Source organism: Somniosus microcephalus, chromosome 14 (assembly GCF_052327205.1).
Source record: "Somniosus microcephalus isolate GS21.2 chromosome 14, FLI_Smic_1.0, whole genome shotgun sequence".
Lineage (NCBI taxonomy): Eukaryota > Metazoa > Chordata > Chondrichthyes > Squaliformes > Somniosidae > Somniosus > Somniosus microcephalus.
The window spans coordinates 48,662,329-48,684,465 of NC_141000.1; the positions used below are offsets into that span (position 1 = coordinate 48,662,329).

The following is a 22,137-nucleotide window of genomic DNA, read 5'->3' on the forward strand; positions in this document are numbered from 1 at the left end:
CATAGCAACCTTACACAGAAGTTATGCAGCAGGAATTCCTATACACACAGAAACATTCACTTGCAGCAAATGGGAGAGCTTTTACAAGACACTAAAAATCCAAGCATTACTGAAACAAAAGGTTGTCATGCTGTTCACTGAATTTTTACAAGGAATACAAAGACAACTAAACAAAGTAGCTTCCTTCCCCTGCGCTAGAGAACAATACAATATAATTGGACATCTTATCCTCTGTATGAGGAAATAATAGGAAGAATATGATCAGACTAGTTTACAACAGTCTAGACTGGTGCCTCAGAAACAAGGGATTGAAGTGTTTTCTAACTGACCTGGTGTTAACCAGAGCATGGCAACTGATGTATTACAAAAGAACCAGAAACAGTTGAAGGGGGCAAAGATTAAGGGGTGGAAATTGGATAGCGTCGTCCTGCTAGTGCAAACTGGGTGCAGAGAACGATCGCTGCACCTGAACAGGTAGGCCTGAGACCCTCAGGCCTCATTTAAATTAGACTGGCGAGCTGTATATGTCCCCAGGCAGCTCATGGGTGAAGTGGGAGGCTAATTTTGGGCCGCTGGGAGGGGAGTGGGGTGGAGCCGATCGGGAGATAGCCGAATGGGGGCCGGCAAAAGTCTTTGGGACTGTTGTAGAGCTGGGAGGGGCATTCCTGGTCCTCGTGGCTCCACAGGGTGGATTTAAATTTTTTAAAAATAATAACTTATCTTTTGTTGGCAACCGCAGGGGCCACTGAAGAATACTGAGCGGTGCAGGGCCGACACCTTGACGGGCACAGAAATGTTTTAAAAGTCATTAATCTCAGCTCGGAGTATAAATTTAAGTTCCAGAATAATTGGGCCCGCTTTTAACTTGGGGTGCATTCCGGGCAGCCAGTGGGCGGTATGGGAGGGAAGCCCCTGCAGAGAGCTTGTGTGAGGCCCGAGCCATTTAACTCCCGGCCCTCAGTTTAATAATCCATCACTATCTCCCGCCCGAAAGTGGCAGATGGGAGTGGAAATCGTGTCAGGCGCCGGAGGATGCTGAGAACACAAAGGAAAGTCTGCAGCATGAAGTGCTGGGGGTGGTTTCCCGGCAATGCCGGTGTTAGGAGGAAGAGACAAGGCCGCGACTGGGGAGGCCCAAGGACTCATTGCGAGGTTCGGGTGAGCACTCCTGTACCTCTTGGCTCACAAGGAATTCTTAGGAAAGGTAAATTAAGAACATAACATAAGTAGGAGGAGCAGGAGTAGGCCATACGGCCCCTCGGGCCTGCTCCGCCATTCAATAGGATCATGGCTGATCCGAATCTAGACTCACATTCACTTCCCTGCCCTCTCCCCGTAACCCCTAATTCCCTTCCCTTGTCTGCTAGGAAACTGTCTATCTCCGTTTTAAATTTATTTAATATCGCAGCTTCCACAGCTCTCTGAGGTAGCAAATTCCATAGATTTCCTACCCTCTGAGTGAAGAAGTTTCTCCTCATCTCAGTTTTGAAAGTGCAGCCCCTTATTCTAAGATTATGCTCCCTAGTTCTAGTCTCACCCATCAGTGGAAACATCCTCCCCGCATCCACCCGATCAAGCCCCCTCACAATCTTATATGTTTCGATAAGATCGCCTCTCATTCTTCTGAACTTCAATGAGTAGAGTCCCAACCTACTCAACCTTTCCTCATACGCCAAACCCCTCATCTCCGGAATCAACTGAGTGAACCTTCTCTGAACCGCCTCGAGAGCAAGTATATCTTTTAAATATGGAAACCAAAACTGAACGCAGTATTCCAGGTGTGGCCTCACCAATACCCTGTATAACTGCAGCAAGACTTCCCTGTTTTTATACTCCATCCACCTTGCAATAAAAGCCAAGATTCCATTGGCCTTCCTGATCACCTGCTGCACCTGCATACTAACTTTTTGTGTTTCATGCACCAGGACCCCCAGATCCCTTTGTACTGTAGCACTTTGCAGTTTCTCTCCATTTAGATAATAACTTGCTCTTTGATTTTTTCTGCCAAAGTGCATAACCTCACACTTTCCAACATTATATTGCATCTGCCAAATCTCTGCCCACTCACTTAGCCTGTCTATGTCCTTTTGCAGGTTTTTTATGTCCTCCTCACTCACTGCTTTCCCTCCCATCTTTGTATCGTCAGCAAACTTGGATATGTTGCACTCGGTCCCTTCCTCCAAATCGTTAATATAGATTGTAAAGAGTTGGGGTCCCAGCACTGACCCCTGCGGAACACCACTAGTTACTGATTGCCAGCCCGAGAATGAACCATTTATCCCAACTCTTTGTTTTCTGTTAGATAGCCAATCTTCCACCCATGCCAGTATATTACCCCCAATCCTGTGATTTCTTATCTTGATCAGTAATCTTTTGCGTGGAACCTTGTCAAATGCCTTTTGGAAGTCCAAATACACTACATCCACTAGTTCCCCTTTATCCACCCTGTATGTTACATCCTCAAAGAATTCGAGCAAATTTGTCAAACATGACTTCCCCTTCATAAAACCATGCTGACTCTGTCCTATTAAATTATGTTTATCCAAATGCTCTGTTACGGTTTCCTTAATAATGGACTCCAACATTTTGCCAACCACAGATGTTAGGCTAACTGGTCTATAGTTTCCAGCTTTTTGTCTACTTCCCTTCTTAAATAAGGGTGTTACATTAGCAGTTTTCCAATCTGCCGGGACCTTTCCTGAGTCCAGGGAGTTCTGGAAAATGATCACCAATGCATCCACAATCCCTACCGCTACTTCTCTCAAGACCCTAGGATGTAGGCCATCAGGTCCGGGGGATTTATCCGCCTTACGTCCCATTATTTTACTGAGTACCATCTCCTTAGTGATTTTAATCGTGTTTAGCTCCTCCCCCCCCCCCCCCCCAATTGCCCCCTGTTTGTCCAGTGTTGGGATATTTTTTAGTGTCCTCTACTGTAAAGACTAATACAAAATATTTGTTCAGCGTCTTTGCCATCTCCATGGTCCCCACCACTAGTTTCCCAGTCCCATCCTCGAAGGGACCAACGTTCACTTTAGCCACCCTTTTTCTTTTTATATAGCTGTAGAAACTCTTGCTATCTGCTTTTATATTTTTTGCTAGTTTACTTTCATAATCTAGCTTCCCTTTCTTAATTAATCTTTTAGTTATTGTTTGCTGGCTTTTAAATGCTTCCCAATCTTCTATCCTCCCACTAGATTTGGCTACTTTATATGCCCTTGTTTTCAGTCGGATACTATCCTTTATTACTTTACTAAGTCACGGATGGCTGTCTTTTCTTTTATTCCCCTTTTTCCTCAGTGGAATATATTTATCTTGAAAGATGTGAAATATCTCCTTGAATGTAGACCACTGCTCTTGTACCGTCTTACACTTTAATCTGTTTTCCCAGTCCACTTTAGTCAATTCTACTCTCATACCTTCATAGTCTCCTTTATTTAAGCTCAGTACGCTGGTTTGTGACCCAACTCTCTCATCCTCAAACTGAATTTGGAAGTCAACCATATTATGTTCACTCATTCCAAGGGGATCCTTTACTAGGACATTTTTTATTAATCCTGTCTCATTACACAGGACCAGATCGAAGATTGCCTGCCCCCTGGTTGGTTCAGTTACATACTGCTCAAGGAACCCATCCCTAATACACTCTATGAACTCTTCCTCAAGGCTGCCATGCCCAATTTGATTAGTCCAGTCAATATGAAAGTTAAAATCCCCCATGATTATAGCTGTTCCCTTATTACAAGCCCCAACTATTTCCTGATTTATACTCCGACCAACAGATTTACAACTGTTAGGAGGCCTATAGACTACGCCCACTAGTGACTTTTTCCCCTTATTATTCCTTATCTCTACCCAAACTGTTTCACTATCCTGATCCTTTGACCCAAATTAACGACTTACATTGGCCCCTTCGATGATTCCCGCCATGCTAAAGCTGTCAGGGTTAGCACCATGCGGCTCTCCCGATTCCGGCAGTTAAAACGGCATTGTGGCACCGATGATATCCTCGAACCACAACCTCTGTAAAGTACACCCCCGTTTGCTTGTTTTGAGGTAAGTTAAGAAGCCAGCATTGTTCCTGCCTGGTGGGGTTTAAATTTGACTGCCTTACGTTTGGTTGCCTTATCTATCCCAATGCAAATGCCACATCTCCTGTAATATCGTTTTGTCCCACCTCATACAGTCACATTCAGCCCCAAGTTCGCATCCTTGGCCCTTTCCTTGTCAACATTGCCCCTTGATAATATCATTCCTATGTATCAGATCACCTTTCAAATATAGGCTGATGACAATGACTTGCAATTATACAGCGCCTTTAACGTAGCAAAACGTTAAAAGCTGACACCTAGCTTTACCTCTCCGCCATCATTCGACTGCTCGCCCATCACTGTGTTGTGCAGCAGCTTAGCTGCATTCAGGCCTTGGATGAGTTAGAATTTCCTTCAACCCAACATCAACAAGTCCAAAGCTATCCCACTCTTCTTCTGTTTAAAACTTCACACCTGGCACCTGACCTTTTCTGTGGCAGCTCCCTCACAAACAGCCCAAAGTTACACATATTTGGTAGTTCAAAGCCACCATCAAAACCACCTATTTCCACCTTGCCAAAACCGTCTGCCTCCATCCCACCCTTACTTCACAGCTGCTGAGATGCTTACTTTTGTCATCGCCAAACTTGATTACTTCTGAGTTCTGCCATTTACAGATTGCAACCAGTCCAAAAAACCATCCTGGCATGAGGTCATGCTTACCAACTTTCACAGGCTTCCTATCTATCAACTCTAAATCATTGCATTCAGCTACAAATCCCTCCATTGTCTCATCCCTCCCTACCTTTACAACTTCATTGCCATTCCTTCATCATCAGTGGGTCAAAATCTTTGAATTCCCTACCTAACTCCATTGTGGGAGCACCATCATCACAAGGAGCCCAGCAGTTTAAGAATGCCCACCACCACTCAGGGCAACTAGGGATGGGCAATAAATGATGCCTTGCTGGCATTGATCACATTGTGACAACAAATCATTTTTTAAAAAGACAGAGGGGCAGACTATGGACAGGAAGAAACCAAAAGCCAGAGACAGGGTAGGGAAGACCAGGAGCCAGGGAGTGAACTGCAGGAATCTGGGAGCTGCAGGGAGGTGAACTTTGTGTTGCATTGAGAGTGTCTGCAGAAATTTGAATCAGCAGCTGTTTGAAGGGTTTTTTAGGCTGGAAAGTATAAGGATTTTCTTACATCTGGGTCACCTTATTAACGGATATATACAGTATTACTGTTAACGATAACTTTACAAAGCTCCCCAGTGGATCAGTGATAAATACACTGTTCACTGTGGAGCTGAGCAATGATGTGACCTGCGATCTGATCTGAGTTAGCTGATCTCACCTGGAACGGCTTAAGGGGTGTCACAGTTGTCTTTAGCAGCTCTGGTCCAGGCAAGGTAAAATCAGAGAGAGGAGACTTTCAGCCTGTCATTCTGGGCTGGATTATACTGAGATTCAAGAGGTGCAAGGACTGTAGTCTGACGTACTTTTGTGCACTTTTTAAATGCAGGTACCGAAGTTTAAAGCACTTTAATTATGATGTCTGCCAAAGCTGCTTCTTTTCTGGTCGAACGGCAAAGGGACATAAAATGCATTACCCAATGGTGGAATACTGCACACCGGTAAGTTAGGAACTGTAAATACAGAAAGCAAAATCAGAAAAAGGAGACGTTGTAGAGGAAGTTTTACTCCCGTCTTTTATCTGTATATCCTATTAACTAAACAGCCCAGCTTAATTGGTGATTTTTTTGTGAGAAATCTGTGGCAATGTTTTAGCCTGACTTTTAGTCGCACACCCTATAGATAGACAATTGGAAAAATATATAAAGAATTATAAAGTTAAAGTGCTGGGAATACTGAGTAGGATTTAGATTAATGCTTTGGGTGTCGATCCTTCAACACTCAACTTACTTTTACAAGGTTTGCCAACGGTGCACATTGCCGGTGTAAATGTGTAATGTTGCATTGGTTTTGGACAGGTTTCATCAAAAGTTAATTACAAAATATTTTGTGGCTGACTTGATGTTGCAATAGAAGAAGGGAACATGAGAGCAAAGGTTATTTACAAAACAATATTCTCAAGGTCTTACAAAAGCAAAATACTGCGGATGCTGGAAATCTGAAATAAAAACAGAAAATGCTGGAAATACTCAGCAGGTCAGGCAGCATCTGTGGAGAGAGAAACAGAGTTAATGTTTCAGGTCGATGACCACTGATGAGTATTTGCAGCGTTATCTGATTTTATTCTCAAGGTCTTGTTGAGTCAAAAGCCAGTTTCTTTCTTAATTGTAGAATTGTGTTTGTACTTTTGGTGATTTCTCCCATTCAGTCCATTTTTGACAACTCCACTGGCCACTAGCGTTGGGAGAATATTTTGTGGTTCAGTCCAGGAATGTCTCATAGATACCATTAGTCCTGCTCTGTGATGTTAGGGGCAGGAATGAACTCTTCCCCGCCATACCCCGCTGTAGGAAATGGCCTCATTCTCCTGGTGCAGAATGGGTGCAGGAAGGGTCCCATCCCGCAAATGTATTTGGAAAAACATTGGATGCCAGAAGATATTCCCTCTCCCGGTGTAAAAAGAGTGCAGGAAAGCAAATTCTGGTGCAGGAAAGGAATCTGCTATCCCGGTCTGGGGACAGCTATTCGCTCCTCCAGGTGACCCAACTGAAATGGGAAAAACTGATCATTTACCAAAAAAATAAATAACAAAAAGTTAAGCGCAGTGAAGACTGGTATTCGAACTGAGATCTTGGTTCCCCCACAGACTCTGAAATTATCCTGTGAGCAGCTGAGCCTTGCAAACCAGGAAGGTCCCAAACTCGATCCCTGGTCAGTGCTGAATTAGCTGATCTCAGCTGAGGAGGTGGTCAGGGTGCTGCAGTTTGTCTCCATGTTCCTGGGATAGGGAGGGAAAAATCAGGCATGATTCCCTCTCCTGATCACCTTCTGGGAACCTCAGCTGAAAGTTCTTTGGGTACTCAGTCAGGCTTGACTGAGATGGCTGCACCATCATTAGCCTGTTGGCATTCATCAACAAGGCTCACAAATGAATGAATGGCTACTAGAGTGGGGTATCAGTGTGCAGATGGTGCCCATGGAACTGTACCCAATAGTGACTAAACTTACTTTGTTGGCTGTAAAGCACTTTGGGACTTCCTGAGGTCATGAAAGACGCTATATAACTGTAAGTCTTTCTTCTTTACCCAAGCAAAGAGTCAATGGGGGTAATTTGGACTTCAACAGAAATAAAATTAAGAGATGTGAAATGGGCTGTCGATTCACTATCACCCGTTTTACACTATCGCACAACGGCAAAATTACCCCCAGTGCCTACAGGGGAGGAGGAGAAGTGAGAAAAGTCAGTGAGGAAAAAAATGGAGAGAGGCAAAGAAAAGACAAGCTCAACAAAGAAGTTAAGATTTGATGACATCAGCTCAGTTTTAAAAGCAAACTCTGGTCTCCTGGTTGAGAGACCACTGCTGCTCTCAGACTAATTCCCTGTGACAAGTCTAAATTTTTCCTGCTGGTCCAATAATTCATCACAGAAACTGCCATGCAAAGTCTTATTTGCATACAGTTGGGGAAATTTGCACAGCAAAATAAAAGTAAATCCATCCTCTGCCATTTACCATGTGTAAGATTATTACATTGCTAGCTTGTCACTTCTAGCTTTATTAAGGAAACTGTTCAGAACTACTTTACTGCAAATTATTTTAATTTTTGTTTTAATGAAGTCCTGATTGCACTTGTAAAATGAAGTGTGGAACCATGCATTTAACCCTTTGTCACCTGGAAATCCAGAATTTCCATTATTTTCATTGGGATATAGAACTAAAGTAAATAGAATCCTAAAATCATGGATGTTTACGGCACAGAAGGAGGCCATCACATCTGTGCTGGCCAAAAAAGAGCTATCCAGCCTAATCCCATTTTCCAGCTCTTGGACCGTGTGGCCTTGTAGATTACGGCACTTCAAGTGCATATCCAAGTAAAATAGTGCCATGGGATCTTTTACATCCACCTGAGAGGTTTAACATCTCATCTGAAAGACAGCCCCTCCAAGACTGCAGCATTCCCTCAGTACTGCACTGGTTTCAGACTAGATTTTGAGTTCAAGGCTCTGGAGTGGGACTTGAACCTAAAACCTTCTGACTCCGAGGCGAGAGTGCTGCCATCTGAGCCACGGCAGACGCAGGCTAACATGAGATATTGTGAAGGCAGCTGTTCTGCATTTAATACAGTTGAATTTTGTTTAATGTTGCATCAACATTTAAAAAATAAAATTTGACGAATTCTTCAGAAGATAGAAGATCTAGACATTCTTAATATATTGTCCTTTTACACCAGCAATCATTCGCTTAAGATTTCTTCATGTTACAGTTTGACTGATCAGAGCATGTTTCCTAGCTTAGTTTTGTTTTTATAAATTGATGTAGCAGTGAAAAAACAAACAGATGTGCAATTGAAAATGTCCTTATCTGCAAATCTTTAAGTTTAGTGTGTGAAGATTAATAGAGTTTGTGTTTGTGATTCCTGAGAATATCTGCCTTCATTGTTATTCCAATAGCACTTTTCTATTATGGAGCCATTTCCAGTGGCAGCTGTTATATTCCTTTATGATAACTTATAGAGTTAAACGTGGACAGCTGCTCAGAGGTTGTGAACAGTTGGTGTAATATCATGCTTCTGACTTTGTCAATCTGGCCATGGACCGTTGCTTAATTGTATAGACTAGGGGTGTCAAACTCATTTTATATGGTAGGCTTGATCCAACATCATGGCACTTGGCATGGGCCACATTCACTTACTTGGACACACTGGGGTAGAAATGCATTTCGCCTCTTTTTTACCAATTTCTGGGTGCATGGTCCTGTACCTAATCTGCATCGGCAGCATGGCCACCTCCATACTGGTCCTCACTGTTTTTAGGCGTCCCTAGTGACACCTGAAATCAGGGCTGTATCAATTTAAGTATGTATAGAAGTGTCTTGCGCCTGTTTCAAGACCCTCAGCAAAATACGTGAAACACTAGATGGAACATACACCGTGCAAACTCCAAGCAGTTTTTCCAGTTCTACAGTGGCCTAAACAGCAGTCCTTAGGGGACCGTCGAAGAAATGGTAGAGAATTTTTTTTAACTTCTTTTTCTGTGGAGCTAGGATGAGCAGGAGTGCCCCACCCAGCTCTTTACAACACTACTGTAGGCCATTGTCAGCTCGCACTCAGCCCTCCTGCATTTAACTGCTCCACCTCACAGGATTTGCCAGCAAAGCAGCAGGCCCAAATTTGATCCCCAATGTTGGATGAACTGCCTCTGGAGGCACAACAAGCGGCTGCAGCTCGCCTCTATTATTAAAATGAGGCCTGAGGTCCAGTTTCAGCTGAGGCTTGGGCTTGATTTCTGGCGCACAAATTCCACCTTACTATTCCGACAGGTGTAGTTCTTCAAAAATTCTCCCTCAGAAAATGGTTTTGATGACAATCACATGAACAATCACAATCACAGCAGCATCGCCTACATGGCGAGCATTTGCAAACATTGATTGCTGCTTTTTAAACAATGATGCTAATTTCTCACCATGGTTTGCTTCCCAGTGTATTTGAATGTTGTATTCTTTCAGCACACCTACCTGTTGCTTACAAATCAAGCACGTGGGCTTTCCATTCATGTCCACAAAGAAATATGAAATTATATCCATAATTCATCTGAATGCTCTGATAATTTACCTCATTGGTGCTGAAAGCTTTCTGAGATACAAACTGTTTGAGGAGGAGTACAATAGTTTTAGTGAAGACTATTGTCAAAGCTTAAAGAACAATTTTTTTTGCTTTTCTTTCTCTTTGTAGTGTATGTAACGTTCCACCTTTAAGAGAACTATTTTAAGGGTTGCACTACTTTATCTTGGCTGCTGTGTACTGTAATACCGGTGGTGACCACACCAGTATATAAGTGCTGTGTAAGGATTTATTGGGCAGTTCCGCCCTGACCTTCGACTAGTAAAGACCTGTTAAATTTTACTCTTGTGGTCTGTGTATTAATTCTCAATATAACACACAGACTTAACACTCTTGGCGTCACTCCCACTCACCATGTTCTCCTGCTGCTGCTCCCAGCTCTGCAGGAAATGGCGGGCCCCAGCCCTCGCCCCCATCCCCCCAGTCCCCAGTTTACCCCTCTCCCATGCCCTCACCCCAATCCTCACAACCACTCAGTCCCCACTTTCCTTCTCTTCCCCCAATCTCCCAACCTCCATTTTTTAGCTCCCTCTCTCCTCCGAGCCCCTATCCTCGACCCCCATTTCCCAGTCTCTCTTCCCCCTCGCCCCCATTCCGGACCCCAAACCCCCAGTCTCCATTTCTCCTCCCCGAGCTCCCCTCTCCTCCAAGTCCCAATCTCCCAACCCTGTGAGTTCCAATCTCCTGACTCCCCCGCATTTGAGTCCCAATCTCCTGCCCCAAATCTCCTGCCCCCTAGTCTCTGTCACTCTCTTTCAGTCCAGTGCAGCCCAGCCCAGCCCAGCCCAACACCGCACCTCTCCCCACTTTGTCTCTCTCTCTCACCTTCACCAGCCTGTCCCGTTTTCGGTCACTCCAAAACGGGTTTTAGCGGCGTTGGGTGGGCATGACAACCCGGGGGGGGGGGTGGGGTGGCGGCTGGTTGTCACGCTACTACACTGCAAAATCTAAAAGGCACGGTTCTCCTGGGCTGTTGGAAGTAGTGCCCGGAAGATTTCATGTCCCATTCCAGGAAACTCTACAAACCCAAGCACAGCACAGCACACCGCGGGCCAGATGAAACTATTCCATGGGCCGGATCTGGTCCAGCAGTCGTACGTTGGACGCCCCTGGTATACATGGTCAGAAAAACCCACCCAACCAGACTTAAGGTGGCAGAAGTGATCCCAAGTGCTCTGGTGGGAGCTATTTAGCTTAGTCACTGGTGGTACTTCCTGTCAGTTAGTGAAACCCCTGCCCAAGAAGAGTTTCAGCACCACATTTAGCAAGAGCACAGGTCAGTTAAACTACCAGGTTGTCTCCATTGATGTTCTTCCTGTCAGAAGCAACTCTGTAGTGTAATGGGGCACAAAGATACAACTAACGTTTCCTTTGTTTAATTTTGTTAATCTGAAATACATAAACAAAAATGTTATCTGAAATTGCTCTGTCTTACAACAAAATAACTTCAAAGTTCATTGCAAAAGTTTTTTTAATGCTGTGTGCAAAACACAAATGGCAGCATCCAGCTGAAGGGTTATTGCAGAATATAATTTACCGTTACATTTCCTTCAGACAACTTCAGGAGAAGATGTCCGGGATTTCGCCAAGGTATTAAAAAACAAGTTCCGAACAAAGAGGTACTTTGCAAAACATCCCCGGATGGGATATCTGCCGGTGCAGACAGTTCTGGAGGGGGATAACTTAGAAACGTAAGTATTGTGTGGGACACTTATTAGTTCCATAATGCTGCAGTGTTCTTCTGTGATCTTACCTTGGCCTGTTATATGCACCAATACAAGGTCCACTCCAAGGCAAATGAATATGACCCCCCTGTTTTGTTGCATTGCTGCATGAATTTATATTGTGGATCAAAACAAATGAATATTGAAGGTTTTTAAGGAGAAATAATCTGTCATTGAAAGCATTCCAGGGATGTTGAGTCGCGTTCACAGAAAGTTTTGGATTAGCAATGAGTGCCAGAACCAAAGTGGTTGTCTGGACAAGTCTTAAGTTCGGCCAAATTTGGATTCTACCTGATTTTATTTTTACTATCCTTCATGCCAAAGGAACCATGTCCCTCTGCCTATTTGCCCCATCATTTTGTTTCCTTTAGTCATCATTAGTGTCAGCAGCTGAGAACGATTACAATGGTAGATGTTTAAAATATTTTTTCATTGTCAGGAAGTTGCGTCCATTTCTCATGGTGGTATATGAATGAATTCCTCTTGATAAGTTTGGATAACTGGATCTTCAAAGATGTATTATTGGGTCCCCGTGTTCGTCTGAGCACAATCTGACTTGGAAATGGGGCCATTGGTACACAAGCTACTGCAGTTAAATTTGTACGGATAAAATAGTCCATGACAAACGTTTACAGGAATTGAAACGGGGAGGATGGTATGACTTTATGTTACGGTTTTCAAAGTGGATTTCTAAGAGGTGCTAGAAAAGGAATACTGTAATTATAGGAGTGAAATTCCTTTCTTTGCCAACCTTAGTGAAACGTTGAGATGAGTAAAAACTAGTGTTGGCCTTGCTGACTTTTTCACTTAAGTTAGCAGAGACAGCAATTCACTCCTTTACACTTGTAGGACTGAGGGCAGCTACAAATATTAAGCAACCAACACAGAGGAAAAGACATCATCAAAAATAATCATAGTATTGAACTTTGCCTCAAGTTTGCACTTTTTGAAATATTGTTGAAAGACCACCAAGAATGCCATCTTATTAAAGCCTCAACACACATTACAATGATTTTACTTTGGTGAAATGCCAGTGGAACCTCTCAGTGATTTTCATTGTTCTGAGATTGGAGTACTTAAATTGCCAGATTCGGGTGACATTCAAAATCATTAGTTTTCTTGACATCCATTTCTCATGACTTTTTATTGGAATACTGATTGTACTGGGAATGTGGATTAACCCATTAGCCTGTAGTTCCTTCTGCCCTTTGTTTTCATAGCATATACTTTTTTGGTTTTCTAAACTTAGTTCTTGCAATTTTTAATTTCTGCTGTTGACTAGGATGCCCTGACATACTTTCACAAGTGTTATTAATTTCATTACTCCTGGTTCAGCCGCTATGGCAATATGGGCATCTCATTGATCCAACACTTGACCAAGATTAACAGTTTAGCAACATGAGCAACTACAATAGCAACTTACATTTATATGGTGCTCCTCATGTAGAAGAACATATCTGAGGGCTTTACAAGGGAGCGAGGAGGGTGAAAACTGGAGATGGGGAGGATCAAGGAGGGGGCTGAAATCACAGTTGCAGAGCTAGCTATAGGAGGCTTTTCAAAGAAGGGAGAGAAGTACCAAGGTGAAGAAGTATCTGGCGAGAGTTCAGAAGTCATCTGGAGAAGAATGAGCCCAAATATCAAAAGGATTGGGAAATCCCTGATGCAGTATATTAAAACCGCACTGCACCACACCGCACTATAAGACAGCCTGATTGTTTTTCTTAATGTGGTAATGTTTTTTCAAGGTTTCCAATTGATACAAACTGTGATAAACTGTGTGTCGAACCTTCTTAGTTAATTCATTTTGGAAATTACTTCTCTCACATTCTGGGATCAAATAACTGTCTGACTACAGGTAGCACATACAATTAATGTGAACAAAACGTAGAAAGAAAAGGGTGGGTATAACTTGTTGCAATATTATATTTTGACTGTCTAGTCTCATTACAACAGTAAATGAATAGTATGGCAGTAAATTAACTGAACCATACAGGCCAGAAAGGTCATAGGTTGGTTCATGGTCTGTCATGAGTCAACTGACCTGAGGTGGAACTTTGGTCAGCTGCTTTATTGAATTCAGCGACTCTGCGTTAGGGTCTGATGGAAAAATCAGGAAGGATTTCAACTCCTGATTACTATCCAATGACTTGTTGCAAAGTGTGTGGATGTTGGGTGCGGATAGGATTGGGCCTGTCTATGGTGTGCCCCGCTATCAGATTGCTTGCTGAAACCCACTGCCTCGGCTTCCACACGAAGAATGGTCACTTGAACAAGGTACCTAGCTTGAATCAACACCTTCAGCAGAGGAGGAAGAACATTGGAGTGAGTGATGGGAAAGTAAGTAAATGAAAGACTCCAAGTTGAAGATATATGGAGGCCACCTGCACAAGAAGAACACCTAAGGCTGTCCTGCCAGTGGTTGTTGTAGACAGGTTTTACTATTTATAGACCTGCCAACTGAAGAAGTCCAAGCTGAAAATCCAGCCCAGCAAACTTTACAGAAATCAGCCTCAGTTCCATTACCAGTCCATGGGGGACCTCTCCTGATTAGGTATAAAGTGCTAAAGATAATGAGAGGAGGCCGGAAATTACTTTTGGAGATATTAACGGATGAATCGCATGCAATTGTGCGGCGTTCCTCTGTCCGCTATTTTAAAGGAGGTGTTAGCCGATTTATTTTAAGCGGGTTAACATCTCCTTTCAAATTCCAGACCGGGGAATGTCACACAAACGCATTAAATGTTCATAAACTAATATCAACAGCAGTCGTTTCTAACTTCGAACCTAAATAGTCAGTGAAACTCATTACTGACAGCCACATTCTCTTGATAGATTGTAAACCCCTAATTATAAAATGTAATTCGTGGCTTGAAGCAGGTTATGAAGTATGGTTGTCAAACCTGCAATATCTCTTTAACTCAGCCCTACCCATTTTTGTATTGTGAAATTATTAAGTTCCTTATCGGTATTAGCATGCATTAGCTCGGCCACGTATTTGCTTTGCACTGTTTTTATGGAAAGAAAAGAGAATTTAGAGCAGAGTATTTTTCTTTCACTGTACCCTAGGGGATGGGAGCAGATAGGCAGCAAATGATGCAGCATTTTGCGATGCTATTGTCATCTGCAGAATGTAAATGTCAATGATACTGCTGGGATTATTACAAAGGGGCAGAAATTGGCTCTGGGAAAGGTTTTGTATGACATATTGTAGATGGTTTTGAAATTGGGCTCTGCAGACCATCAAAGAAAGAAGCTGCAGCTTTAACCCTTGCACTGATACACGTGTGCATCAGGGAGTTTCAAAGAAATGCCTCTTGGACTGTGCAGGCATCTGAAGCAATTTGTGCTGCTGTTTGCTTTTGTGTGATAACTATGCACCGGACAGCACTCACAATGTTAGTTAATATGCGGCCAAAGTAAAATCTAAAGCATAATGCTGCAAATCAAGAGCATGGATACTTATCCAAGATCATTTAAGTGAAAAAAGCGCACCACCCATCCAGTAACCTATTATTGCAGATTTTCTTTTTGTTACTAATGATTCTATTGTTTAAAAAGTGTGTTTTTCATTCATTGCTAATCAGCCAGATAATGTTAACCATGTAATTTTGACAGGCAAAACATTTGCATGAGTTTATGTGATTTTGTTGTATGACCCTTGGCCTATATGGCATTTGAGCTTCTATTGAGCATGTTATGACCTCTGCTGTTATGTGGTAAATATCTCTTGTCACATCCCCATGGCATTTCATAAATACTTGAATGTGTGCAAAATGGAAAAAATTCCATACGTTCTCATCAGTGGGGAGATGCCGATAATTTGAATCGAGGCACACTTTCACAGGCATCGCGTACACAGGGCCATTCTGAGGGCGTCCGCATTAACCTAGTGAAAAGCTGAATGATAAAGTAGAATAGGTTCCGCTTGTCCGGGAATATTAAACCAACAGTGCAAACAGGGAGGCCTAAAATGGCACATGACAATTTTTGATCCTTGAGCTATTTTGGCCATAAATATATCTTTATATTTGTTTGCAATAAATCAATTACATTGATAAATAAGAGCACTGTCATTCTCCTTAGGATGCAGTGGATAAATGCACTAACACAATGTGGTAGTAAACCATACAGACCAGAATAGTCCTATATTCTGTCCCGAGTTAGCTGATCGCAGTGAGGCACACCAATTAGCCTCCAAGCTCCTGGGCTGCAAAAGGGAAAGTCCCCCAGGGCTCGCACACCTGCTGGCTCTCTGGTGACCCCTACTGGAAAGTGCACACGTGTGGACGTCAAATGAGGACAGAAGCCAACTCGGCTGTGATGCCCTCATTGATAAATAGCCTGCCAGCACTCATTGTCTGGGTCGACACGTGAAGGATGGTTACTTCAGCAAGGTAATGTAGAACTGCTGGTGCCCATAGAATGGAACCCCAGCGAGAGTCTATGCTATTAGGTGTGGTGAGGAGGAAATTGTGCAGAGGAGAGCAAGATAATATAGACACTGTCAGTTTTGCATCTATCTTAAATTTATGAATTTTAACAACATAATTGAAAGATATATTTCTCAATAGTTTCTTTTTCACATATAACTATTGCAGAACAATTGCATGACAGCGTGCACATACATTACATATATTGTTTCTTTATATTGCTTCCATGGTCATTCACATTGCTGTTTTTTGCTGTTTTTTTTCCTCCTTATTTTGTGCTTGATGCATTTCTCCTGAGTTCCAGCTGCCTCTTCATCTCCATATTTTTGTCTTGCAGTCCTGTTACTCTGATCAACTTCTGGCCAGTAGATTATGAGTGAGTACTTCTGCTGATGTACACATCTGCATCTTGCTTTATTTATTTTTCTTTTAAAATATATATATGATGATTGCAACCAGTGTTCTTTATGTTTCAAATCCCAAGGATGCCTTTTGCTTGACTTTGTTTGCTTTTGTATAAAAAGTTGCATTGTGAACACGATTGGGCTAATTTCTGAAACTTTTCAAAAGGTAAAATGTCACTAATGACAACTTTATCTTATTTTTAATATAATAAAGCTGTAATATAAAATGCTTAAAATAATTTCCATCCTGAGGACTGGGTGGTGCATTAGGTTAAATGCTTTCACCTCAAACCTTTGTTCAATTCCAGCTCGGAATGATGGTGTACATGTTTCCTCTGTCTGCCGGTTGTCGAGGTTTCACATGAAATGGCTTTAGGCAACCTCAATCCAGTTCCTAGGGGCACAGCCTCACAACTCAAAATTGTCCTTAATTCAGCACTAATTGGCACTAAATTGTAAATTTCAGTCAGAGAGACCACTAGATGATTTGTGTGAAAAAGGAAAATAAAATCATAAAGGTGCAATAGTTTGTACTCTTCTGGGGATTGGGGTAGAAATTTGTCTTGGATGGTAGGCAACGCAAAATGGCCAGTATTGCATCGGCCAGCGGTTATATGCCCCGTCCGATATTCAGACCCATTGAAGTCTATGGAACTAAATATCGGCTGATGCGACACCATCTGTTTTGCGCTACTGCCCAATATTTGTTTGTACAGAGTAGAGGGATCTTTGCTTAGTGATTCACACTGACTATGGGTGTCAGAAATAGGCAAGTTTCCTACTCTGCATCACTGACATCCCTGGAAGTTCAGCAGAAACTCCTTTTTATGCGCATAAATATGGTTTCACTTGAAGTTATGGCGGCAGATAGGGAGAAGCCCCAAGGACGTTCCCTGCGATAGTTTGGGACTGCACAAGTTTTATCTTCTGGTTTGATGAGGAAGTGAAATATTGATGACCTTATGCATATTTAACTTTAATTAGCCCCCAAATGAAGGGGATCCTTCCCCTCCCTTCATCAGGTGGATAGTGGAAATGGATGGATAATTGAGAGTCCCCAAATTATAGCCTTATACATATGGTACAGCAATACCCTAGGCACATGAATGAAGATAAGTACGATACATAACAAAATAAATTGTGCAATGAGTGTCTCTTGACAGGCTTTCTTCTGCTGGAGAATAGTGATGATAGATAACAGGAGTGCAGATAATGGAGCTTTCACTGTACCCTAAAGTTGTTATTTATGGCCTCAAATTTCCTAAACCTTAACTTGTATATTCAGTGTCTTATCTCCTCGGGATGAGCTCTGTCTGGATGGCAGCTCTTCCATGTTTGCACTTGCACACATTCACACACACAATTGCATACGTTCAGCACATCATATATAGAACCATAAAACAGTGCAGCACAGAAGGGGGCCATTCGGCCCATCGAGTCTGCGCCTGCTCTTTCGAAGAGCAATCCAGTTAGTCCCACGCCCCCGCACTTTCCCCATATCCCTGCAATTATTTCTCCAAGTATTTATCCAATTCCCTTTTTAATACTACTATTGAATCTGTATCCACCACCCTATCGGAGAGTAAATTCCAAATCCTAACCACTCGTTGCGTAAAAAAGTTTTTCCTCATGTCGCCTCTGGTTCTTTTGCCAAACATATTGGCCGGAATTTTCTGGGGTCCGTGCGGGTGCGATAGAAGGCGGGTCGGATGGGAAATTTGAAAAAGTCAGAGCGGGGCAGGAACCCGCCGTCATCCTGTCCCCACGCCAGTGTGGCAGCGACCCGACCGATAGAGGCAGGTGACCTAATTGAAAAAATTATAAGCTTGTAGTCAGACACTTTAAGAGCCTTTTTCCCCCTACACTTCAAATTTCCCTGCATGGCTACGGGATTCACGCAGCTCGGGAACCATGTCTGTCAACCTGAGGCGGGAGTTGAGTGGCCATTGCAATAGCTGATTACTTGACAGCATCAAATGTACTATAAAAGCTCCGAACTCACAGCTGATCACTTTTCTCAGGCAGAAGCTGTTGCTGACTACATTGCCAGCACAGATTTAACTTTCTGCAGGCTGCAAGTCTTTCCAACAAAGTTTCCATCCAGTGTCACCTCATTGGAAGAACCTCTCTCACCATTGACAGATTGCTTCTGTCAACCCTACTTGACCTGCCATCTATTCCATCAGCATGGATGCCGTTTATACTGTCTCACCTTGGTCCTCAGAATCGGACCACGATGAGCCCCAACACCAGTAACACCAACAACACCCTTCTCCACAACCACCTGATGCTGCACATGACAGAGGGCATCAGCACCCAAGCACATTGCTGCCCAGGAGGCCAGGGAGGGCCTCATCATGGCCAGATTTACTTAACTTTACGCTGTACAATCATATGGCTGCCACATGCTGCGCCAGGTTGACAGCGCCCCACAGCAACACTATAAAGGATCCCTACAAGAACCAAGCAATTCCTTTCACACTGACCACCATTGCTGGAGGTTCTGTTATGTCTCACCAGTCACTGCTACTCACTAAACCAAATGTGTCCAAGACAGGAAAGTGGTGAAAATAAAGATTTTAATGGTTGACAATACATTAGCGGAATCTTGACATTAACATTGACTAAAACACCCAAGTGGCTACCCTTGTGAATCTACTTGTGTGCCATCTTTCTCTTGTGCGTGCTTCTACAAGGCGCTACCCCTGTGGCTTCAGCAGAGGTAGAGGCAGCCTGCTCACTTCCCTGCTGTGACTGCTTAGACACTCTTGGCAGATGGCCTCTGGGTTTTGGAGCCTGTGATGGCTCCGCGAAAGTCTGCTCCTCCTGCGCCTGTGTAGGGGCAGACTTGGCCATCGCGATCCGAGGAGCCATCTGTGGCTCTGACTGAAGGGTGGCAATGGGGTAGAAGTGTAAGTGCTTTGAGAGGAGCCCACACTTCCCTCTCTCCTCTCACTGTCATCCCTCTCATGGTCCACCTGCACTTTCCTGCTAGCAAGGAGCTGGAGAGCACATATCATCTTTTTATAACTCCAACCTGCCTGTCTCAAACTTTTAATTCCAATCTCTGAAGTAGAACTGTTAAGTGATTGTATGTTTGGACCTGTGAACTGTTGGAAATTGACTTTTTCCTTTGGTATCATCAGCTCGCCAGTTGAAATCCCTTGACATTTATCAGTCATTTATAGTAATAGAAATGTTTCTATTGCCTGTGTACTGTTGGCAATAGGTTTTCTTCAATCAAACGTGCTTGAATGTTTCCAGTTTAGCACCATTTCAAGCACATGAAGAGAATCAAGTTATGCTCTTATTATTTTATGTGGTTTTCAGAAACACCAGCATCAGACATGCATATTAAAAGCAGAGCATGATAAATACAGAAAATCATGTGTGGCAAAGTTTATATTTAATTTAAATATACTAGGAATAAAGTGAATTATACAGCTTTTGATATTCACAGTAGCATACTTGCCCCAGATCTCGCCCATTTGGGGCAATGCAACAGGTATAAATAAGTATAAGTCATCGTACTTGCCTATCACAGTTAAATAGACCATGCAGAGATGGACATCACAATGGGATTGGTGTCTAACCACAGGAAGGTTCATCTAGTGTTACAAAACGTTCAGATAACTGTATGCAAATGGCCTTGGTAAATTGTTATCAGTGGGAGGTGATAAATCTGGCACTCTTTCACTTTAATGTTTTGTCCATTGTTGCACTTCTGTAAGCAGCAGGTCTTTTTCTCAATTGCAGACCTGCCTCATCCCCTCAGTTGTCACATGATGATACTCATTCACGAATTGAACATTATGCTAGCAGGTAAGAGACAAAATTGTGTATCGTTCGTGGAGCTCAATTTAATTGTAGTTCATTTCAACAAAGATAGTTTAATATTATTTTTCAGCTCTCTTTGTGATGCTTTTGCATGTAGATCTTTTAATCAAAATTAACAACTTTTAATGATTTCCAATCTAGGTTGTTATATGAAAAATCATTCAGTTAACCTTTTCCCACCTACAGCAGTATGTCCACATTCTAGACTGAAGATGTATTGAATATTCTTGGGCTTCAGTATAATAATCATTAGGGTTGTAGCTGGTGCTGTGTGAAAGTTGAGTGTAACTTACTTTTTTGTTCTAAGCTTGACTGCTATTTTCACATTTTAAGTTTTTTTAATGCTCTGGTGATCATTGCAACATTGATGTAAAAGGAGTTTCTCAGGAGATCAAGGCTAATCTGCAACATTGCTTAGTTAACTAATGCCTCCTTCCAAGTTCACTACAAGTTCTGTGCCACTTATACACAGTAACAATACTGTGCGAAAAGAATGTTGTGAATTACCCCAGCAACTGTTTCCAACCTCAAAGCATGCTGAAGGAGTTCGATGTTTTGAGCATGCATTCTCATACAGATAGTCCTCTGTTGTCATGGCGCTGGTCATTATAGTCTGAAGCACCTTGGGATGTTTTTACATTAAAGGGGCTATATAAATGCCACTTGTTGTTGGACACAGGAACAGGAGTTCGCCATTCAGCCACTCGAGCCTCCTCTGCCATTCAATTTGATCATGGCTGATCTCCACCTCTACTCCATTTATCTGCCTTAGCTCAATACCCCTTGATAACTTGAGTAAATTTATGTTTAAAAACTGTAATGCCACTGGGAGGCAATCACATCCATGCTGGCAGTGCCTTTTGTTTAATCCTTCCTGCTTAGTAGAGCACAGAAGGAAGTCTTGCAGAGATACTGCAACTTGGAGATAGATGCTTGCAGAGGGGTTGATCTTTATACACCAGACTCCGTGGATTCTTTTATTCTGGGCCCTTCTTATAAATGCATAGCTTGAAGCATTGATTGTAGAACTGGTTCTAACAGGTTTCACCTTGGGTACTCTAAACTAGACAATACAAAACACTCAAGAGCTATTGTATGCAATGTACAGGTATGCCAATGTCATTATAGTGCCATTGTAAAGTCATACATAGTAAATAGTCTGGCAATGTTATGACAAAAACATGCTAATCCTATTACTTGAAATGTGAGTCGTGACTTTAAACAGCTGACTCTGGGCTGTGCAGTAGCACCAAGAGTTAGCATGCTAACACTACGTGGCACTCACCAAGGATGGATGCTGGCCCTCCACATTGGGTGGGGAAGCACCAAGTAGATGTTGCAGCATTTCTCAGAAGAGGGAGACAAGGCTGACCACAGGAGGCACCGATGGGATATTGGAAATGGATTGTTATGCCTGCCAACTCTCTGCTGTAGTCAAGAAGTCCACCAGATGAAGAAAAGAGAGAAAACAAATTGCAAATAAAAATTGAAAAGTGGGGAGACATACTTAAGCACATCCCATAAAAACTAACACTGACTCCAGACTTTCAGGCCTCCTGCAGCTTCCCACTACATGTGAAGAATTTATTTAAAACATTGGTTAAGAAGAATCAAATTAATGCCTGTAAGTCAAGGCGAGCTAGAACCATAATCATAGGTTTAAGTATAAGTAGCCACTTCAGAAAATCATGTCTCTGGTGAATGGCAATATTTTGAAATATGGTTATTCATCCTACCTTGATGTGACATGTCAGAAGCTGCACGATGTTATTGTGAACTGATATCACTGCAGAGAGGATTTTGACAGAAACATGCACTGTCAGGCATTGCCTATTTTTTCATCAGAATGCTATGTTGTCATTAAATAAGGATACTTTAGTCATTAGTCAGATTTTAGGAGTGGAAAGAGTGAGATAGATAAAATGTAGCACGGGTTCAGCCTTCTACTATAA

General features: G+C 42.6%; 1 protein-coding gene across 11 annotated transcripts in view; it reads left to right on the forward strand.

Annotated features, from left to right (window-relative positions):
- Positions 1-22,137, forward strand: part of dmd (dystrophin) — a 2,562,635-nt gene that overhangs the window by 2,461,072 nt on the left and 79,426 nt on the right. For 10 of the 11 annotated variants that reach the window (XM_086007360.1, XM_086007362.1, XM_086007361.1 and 7 more), the window contains 4 exons: positions 5,559-5,670; positions 11,342-11,478; positions 16,282-16,320; positions 20,105-20,170. In XM_086007360.1, the coding sequence (XP_085863486.1) occupies positions 5,559-5,670; positions 11,342-11,478; positions 16,282-16,320; positions 20,105-20,170 (354 nt within the window). Of the gene's footprint in view, positions 1-5,558; positions 5,671-11,341; positions 11,483-16,281; positions 16,321-20,104; positions 20,171-22,137 lie in introns of those variants that run through there. The other variant, XM_086007371.1, reaches the window with a different exon arrangement.